The sequence below is a fragment of the Euprymna scolopes genome, chromosome 15, assembly GCF_053919585.1.
Source record: "Euprymna scolopes isolate OS-2025 chromosome 15, ASM5391958v1, whole genome shotgun sequence".
Lineage (NCBI taxonomy): Eukaryota > Metazoa > Mollusca > Cephalopoda > Sepiida > Sepiolidae > Euprymna > Euprymna scolopes.
The window spans coordinates 33,587,436-33,594,935 of record NC_136496.1 but is presented as its reverse complement, the minus strand read 5'-3'; the positions used below and the strand labels follow the sequence as shown (position 1 = coordinate 33,594,935).

The 7,500-nt window shown below is 32.2% G+C and overlaps 2 protein-coding genes across 6 annotated transcripts in view; one reads left to right on the top strand and one right to left on the bottom strand.

The window, feature by feature from the left end:
* LOC145293768 (universal stress protein in QAH/OAS sulfhydrylase 3'region-like) overlaps window positions 1–4,094 on the bottom strand; it is a 340,470-nt gene extending 336,376 nt beyond the window's left edge. Inside the window, exon 1 of one of the 2 annotated variants that reach the window (XM_080140277.1) lies at window positions 2,938–4,094. In XM_080140277.1, coding sequence (XP_079996403.1) covers window positions 2,938–3,013 — 76 coding nt within the window. In that variant the 5' untranslated portion in view covers window positions 3,014–4,094. The remainder of the gene's footprint in view (window positions 1–2,937) is intronic. The other variant, XM_080140278.1, reaches the window with a different exon arrangement.
* The window catches only part of LOC145293769 (uncharacterized), a 31,605-nt gene continuing 26,185 nt past the window's right edge, over window positions 2,081–7,500 (top strand). The window contains exon 1 of one of the 4 annotated variants that reach the window (XM_080140279.1): window positions 2,081–2,300. In XM_080140279.1, the coding sequence (XP_079996405.1) occupies window positions 2,172–2,300 (129 nt within the window). In that variant the 5' untranslated portion in view covers window positions 2,081–2,171. Of the gene's footprint in view, window positions 2,301–2,769; window positions 2,907–5,409; window positions 7,118–7,500 lie in introns of those variants that run through there. The other 3 variants (XR_013869766.1, XR_013869765.1, XR_013869767.1) reach the window with 3 other exon arrangements.

The window sequence follows — 7,500 nt, the reverse complement described above, 5'->3', positions numbered from 1 at the left end:
TATATATATATATATATATATATATAATTTTCTAGACTTCATTTGGAATATCATTTTAACCCATACATTATCATAAACTTTAATATAAATGTGGCTCCTTCCATAATATATAGTTTTCAATTTATGTGCTAGTTAGCAAACTTCAAACCCTGCCTATTAATATCATTCTTCTGACTAATTTCTATCTGAGGATAAGTGCCATTCCTTGCAACTCCATGGAGTAAAGAAAATTTTCTTTCAAATAAATTTTAAAGAAAACTTTCATATGCCTTGTCGACTATCAAATTGTTGTATTTTCTAATTTGCAGAGTTTATACTAAATTCTTCATTCATTCATATATATATATATATATATATATATATATATATATATATATATATATATATATATATATATCACCAAAACAGTGTTTCATGGTAAACAACTGATGATCCCTTAAATTAACATTAGTACTGTAGTGAATTCGAGAGAGCAAGTTGATGCATTGATTGCAAGTATTTAAATGACTTACTGACTAAATTGTTTCTAAATAATGATAATAAATATAAAAATTAAAAAAGTTTTTTTATATAGTTTTTAAGGTTAAAAATAAATTTCCAAGACTATATATATATATATATATATATATATATATATATATATATATATATATATATATATACTAGCAGTTCCGCCCGGCTTCGCTCGGGCCCTATGTACTGTTCATAAGGTTATGTGCATATGTATATATTAAAAAGTGTGAATATGTAAAGTAATGCCTTTCTGTATAATAGTCTTCCTTAACTACCGTAGAGAAAAGACAGACAGACATTTTCACTTTTATAGATAGATAGATTGATAGATAGATTGGATGCAATATATAGTAATGATTTAAAAAGTATTAAAAAAAAAAGACTCATGCGCCACCACCGAGAATCGAAACAAAAACCATCAGCTCACAATTTATTTTGCCTCTGTCGTCAATGATTGGGCTATGAAAACATGTTTACTGCAAGACTAAAAATTAAAACATGAACTAATAGCTACTACGTTCTGCATTCGTAATGCCGGCGTTCGACCTTCACGTGGCAATTTTTCTTTTTTAATTTTCACACTTTTGCACCAATTTTTTTGGGCTAACACCCAAATATAAAGTTTCGCATGTATTCAAATACCTTATATATGAAGTTTCATGTCTGCAGACCAAAAACTCTAGGAGGAGTTTGGTAGGCAAAATTTTTTAAACAAAAATATATACGTATACATAAATATATATGGAAACAATTTTGCGGTTACTATAAACTTTTTTCGCAAATATTACGCTAGTATAAATCATGTAGAATATATGCATGAATATAATTACACGTAATAGTTAACTAAAGATGATCATCCCATTAGAAAACCGAAAAAAACTAATAGGGAAATGAATGTTTAAAAGAATATGCAAATTAGCTAGATCTTTTGCTAGTGAATGCAATTCCACAACCCATATATAAGAAAATTGTATTTTCTTTTTAAATAAATAGAAAAGAGGCTTTTTATAAATATGAATATCAATACACAAAAGAAAAACTAATATATATATATATATATATATATATATATATATATATATATATATATATATATTTGTGTGTGTGTGTGTGTCTGTTTGATTATTGTGTTTGTGTGCGCTCACACCTGCGTTCATATAAACATGACTTCATCCCGGCATGTGTCACATGTTAGTTGTTAGCCGTTTTTTTACTACGAAGGCAAAGTTTAATACAAAGTCAGTTTTTAACGTGAGAAAAAAATCCAGCTGCCCCAAAACGGGCACTCTGGATTGGGGCATGAAAGAAAAATGGTCCCAGTCTAGAAGAATAATTCCGTCACTGACCGAAGACAGAAAAGATGAAGTGCAGTATAAGAACAGATACTACACTTTTCTCCTAGCTAAAACACCAATGATAATTCGTTCCATGCCTGTCGCTGTTTAATGATATAAGCATAGGTATACTTATGTTTATTTATCTATTTAGCCTCAATCTTTATGTATCTATCTATCTATCTATCTATCTATCTATCTATCTATCCATCCATATACGGCGTAATCACGTTGACATACCGGTTCTTGTCAGATGACATAAGTTAAGCAACGTTTAGTCTGGCAATACCAGATGGGTAACCACTTGGGAATTCTAGACGCTGTATGTACTCTCTGCTTATCTCGGCACTGTTTCCAGTCGTCCTGAACTTCCACTTGCCAATGGTATTAAACAATGTGGTTGGAGATCGCGCAACTCTTGACACAAAAATTCCACGTGCAGGTACCCTCACAGTGAGTATCCATAGTCTGTCAAGACTGAAGGAAGCTACCATCTATCTATCTATCTATCTATCTATCTATCTATCTATCTATCTATCTATCTATCTATCTATCTCTTCATCTTCATCTATCTATTCCCGACAATATAAACATGTATGTATATCCCCCTCTCTCTCTCTCTCTCTCTCTCTCTCTCTCTATATATATATATATATATATATATATATATATATATATATATATATATATATTCTCACTTCCATCTATTTGCTTATCTATCTATGTATCTACGTATTTGATCGTCTTTATCTAGAAGTCTGTCTATTTCTGCGTATGTATATCAATATATAAATTTCTTTTTATGTACGTGTATATTTGTACCACGCACGCACGCACGCACACACACACACACACACACACACACACACACACACACACACACACACATCTCGTTATCTGTCAATTCGACCATGAGCTTAATCCGAATCAACCTTCCTTGACTACAGTAAGTAAACAACTGTTTAACAGCTACTAGAAACCACAACAAATAACAGAAGCTTCTTCTCATCCTTTGTGTGCAACGATGGAGGTTTTTACACACGACATCGGCAGAAGCGAGTAAGTTTTCTTTTGAAATGTGAATACTTACAATCGAAGGCATATTCCGAATGTTCACTCTCATCCAGCGCTAGGACGACATACTTCTCGTGGTCGGGGGCCGCCATCTCAAGCGAACTTGAGGCTTCTTTCTCTCTTCTCCTCGTGTGTGTACTCCCAGTATAGGACGACTAAGCTGCGTTCGACGTTGCGATAAGCGTGTTTAGGCGAACACTGAACACTGAACACTGTTGCGCATGCTGTCCTCTCCCCCCTCTCTCTCTGTTCCTATCTCTCTTTCTCGCTCGCTCGTTTAGTTCTTTAGTATATACGAAAAAAAAAAAAGTATACTTCCTCTCTCCTACTTTCTGTTTGCCTCTTTCTATATCTCTCGCGGCCGGGCGGTACACCTTATAGACACTGTGGCTAGAAGCGTGCCGTTAGCGTCGGTTGTTTATTAAAGTGAGGCTCTAATAACACAGAGAATATTGCAAACGGGTGTCGGTTCCATTAGTCTCTCCGTATATTTTCGCCTCTTTCTTTTCCTCTCTTTCTCGTTTTTTCTTTCTCTCTCTCTCTCTCTCTCTCCCTCTCTCTCTCACTTTCCTTGTCCCTCCCCTTCTTTCTTTTCTATTTCTTTATCACTATTTCTCTATGGTGCACCTGAACAATCAGCATAGCACCAGCACCACCGTTTACAAATCTTTCCTTTTCGTCTTTTTTCAACCATTTCATCAGATTATTATCATTTCGGAATTGTTTACATGAATTCACGTGTAATTACTACGGCTGTGACAACAGCATATTCTTTTCATTGTTTTAACTCTTGAGTATATATCCGTTAATATCTTATATGTTTTTATATAGAGTGATGTATGTGATTCTCGGTTGAATTACTGTGTCTTACTGTGTCGGATATATACTTGAGAGTCAAAAGAATGAAAAGAATATTCTGTTATCACAGCCGGGCTGTGATAACAGAATATTCTTGCCTTTGTAATTACTTAGAAAAACGGCACTTTTGCATTTAACGGCCCGCACTGAAATACAAACGCTATAATTTAGAAAACTATTATTCAACACGAGGAAGGAATGGTGTTTTGTAACCTTTTTTTACTTACACCTAACAGTTCAATGAAAAAAGATATCGTAAAACTTGAATTTAACTTGAAGAAAATACTAGTTATAAAATAGCGCGATCGTTAAACGATAAAGCACATGTAAAAAGTCGTAAATAATAATAATAATAATAACAACAACAACAATAATAATAATAATAATAATAATAATAAATACAATAAAGTAATGACATGTGTGGAGCTGGAGCGACAGACCGAACTTTTCTCAAAGTGAAAAGCCACACACACACACACACACACACACACACACACACACACACACACACACACACACACACACAAATAATAATAATGGCGGAGAGGCTGAAGGAGCCAACGTCTAAACAAGGATGTACATCGGTTCTAAAAATGGTGATCAATTTCCTAGAATGTCGTGTGTGACACTGAACTTCCTTCCAAATCTTTAAATATTGATAAAAAAAAAAATCTTTTATAATCTTGTAGGTTAGGGTTCAATTTATAATAATTTGGAGTAATATTTGAAAAAAAAAAAAAAAAAAGACGAAAAGGAAAAAACTTTTTCTCCCTCTTTTATTCTCCCTCTTTCTCTTTCTCGCTTGTTCTCCTTTTATCTTTCTTTCTGTCGATCTCTATTTCTCTTTCCCTCTTTTACTCTGTTTTTTTTTTCTCCCTGTTTCTTCCTTTTCCTTTCTTTCTCTTTTCATCTTTCTTTCTCTCTATATTTCTTTCTTTCTTTCTCCCTCTTTTCCTCCCCGCTCTCTCTTTTTCTTTTTATCTTTCTTTTTCTCTCAATCTCTTCTTTTCCTCTTTTCCTTTTCCTTCCTCTTTGTCTCTCTTGCCTTCTTTTTCTTTCTTTTTCTGTCTCCTTTTCTCGTTCTTTCTCTCTCTCTCTCTCTCTCTCTCTCTCTCTCTTTGTATCTTATCCCTTTTCTCGCTATTATCGATATTTCTTTCTTCTTTTCTCTTTCTCTTTTTCTATATCTCTCTCTACCTCATTTTCTCTCTTTATCTCTCCCTCGCTCACTTTCTCTCTCTCTCACTTTCTCTCACTCACTTTCTCTCCCTCTCTATCTTGCTTCGTCTCTCTCTATTGATCTATATCCCTCTAGCCATCTCTCTTTCTCAATCTATCTCCCACTCTCTATCTATCTCGCCTTCCCTCACTCTCTGTATCTATCTATACGGTTTTCTCTCTCTCTCTCTCTCTCTCTCTATATATATATATATATATATATATATATATATAGCCAGTAGAGTTTAGTTTCCTAGAAGTACATCCAATGAAACAACATGTGTCTACCAAAATAGTGCTCAATGAGTGAACAGAGCAGGTATATTATTATGTTTGTATAAATAAAATTAATATATATATATATATATATATATATATATATATATATATATATGTATATATATATATATGTGTGTGTGTGTGTGTGTGTGTGTGTGTGTGTGTGTGTGTGTGTGTGTATCGCTTGCTTTCTTTCTATTCCCCTATCTCTTTCTCTCTCTTAAAGATGTGGGGGTTTTCTGTTTGTTATAAATAGTCCTATAGTATGTATTGCTACCCGCCTAACAACTCGTGTGTAACGTACGTATCGAACCACTAAGTTTCCCTAATCATAAATATGGATGTAAACAATTTGCACAACTGAGGATGAAGAAAAAGGACTAGGAAAAAGATGGAGAAAAAATGAAGAAAGAAGAAGGAAGAGAAAGAGTAGTAAGACAGGTGGGAAAGAAAAAGTGGTAAATTTATACAAATACCGTGACAGCGAATTAGTAGGAAAAAATGTACCCTAACCCTAACCCTAACCCTAACCCTAACCCAGTTTTCAGATTCGTGTTCAGCACACCGAAACGTAACAGAATACTACGTAAAAGATTTTACTAATTCGCTGTCACGGTGTTTGTATAATAATACCGAAATCAGCAGTAGTATTAGTAACAACAACTATTAGTGGTACTATTTGCTGCACTAGGAGTAATAGCAGTAGTTCAGTTAACTGCAGCAGTAGTATTATTAGTAACATTTATATTAATATCAATAGTAGTAGTTGTAGTAGTAGAACCGACGGTAGTAGAAGTAAAAAGAAACGGTACGAAAACTGCGAACTCGAAAACAGAAATAGAAAATACGCGACGAGAAGAAAAAAAAAGCGAGAGGAAATAAAAGTAGTAGTAGGAGTAGTAGCAGTTAATTAGAAATAGTTTAAAATCAAAAAGAAAAAAAAAGGGGAAAATTTACGCGATGAAGACAGTGAGTACAAAGATCAATTAAAAACGTTGGAGGCGAAGGAGGAGATTAATAGGAGGAAAGAGGAAAAAAGCTGGATTAAAAAGAAAGCGGAAAAGCCATAAAATCTTTAAAATGACAAAAAAAAAAAAAACACTCAAAGAAAAAAAAATTAATTAAAAGTAAAAGGAAACAAAAAAGATGAAAAAAAACTAAAACTGCAAAAATCAACAAAGAGACAAAGAAAAAGAAAGAAAAGAACGAAAACATAAAAGTCAGAATAAAAAAGAAAGAAAAAAAAAGTAGATATATAGAAATAGACATAATAAGAAAGAAATAAGACGACAAGGAAGAAAATGAGGTAAGTTTCACTAGGTGTCAGAAATCTCGCGAAAATAGTGAATAATTTTACCCCATCTTTCCAAGCTTATAACTCCTCGAAAAATGTAATTCAAGCCCTATTTTTTTTTTCAATTAAAGGAGCAAGAACCAAGGTTTCATTAAAAAAACAAAAAAAACAAAAAAACAAAAAAACATGTTTTTTTTAAAAAAGGTTTTAAACTTCGGATTTTACAGGTAAATTTCTAAAAAAACAGTTCTTTTTGTTTTGTTTTAAATTTGAATATATTATTTATTGACATTTTCTCTTCAATTTGTGATATATAAGACTTTCGTACATAAATTAATTATTTACTTTTTAATAGACATTTCAAAATGGGAAGCGTGAATTATTCGACCCCCTGTCTTTCCAAGCTTATAACTCCTCGAAAAATGTAATTCAAGCCCTAATTTTTTTTTCAATTAAAGGAGCAAGGACCAAGGTTCCATTAAGAAAAAAAAAAGAAAAAACAAATAACGTGGTTTAAAAAGAAGGGTTTAAACTTCAAACTTTACAGGTAAAATTCTAAAAATCACTACTTGTTTTTTGTTTTAAATTTGAATATATTATTTGTTGACCTTTTCTCTTCAATTTGTGAGTAAATTAATTATTTACTTTTCGGTGAGTAAATTAATTATTTACTTTTTAATAGAAACTTGAAAATGGGGGGCGGGGCGTGAATTAAAAAAAAAACTTTTGTCTAAAATATTATATTCGGTTTATTGGAAAGAACATAAAATTTCACACTGACCCTGAAAATATCGTAAAAATAGAATCAATAGAAAAATTTTGATAGATTTTTAAAGTTTAAAAATTGAAAAATATTGAGTTCGGAAAATTCATTACTGTTTTTTAAAAAAAAAATTCTATTACTTTTAAAACAACTTTAATAGTTTATTT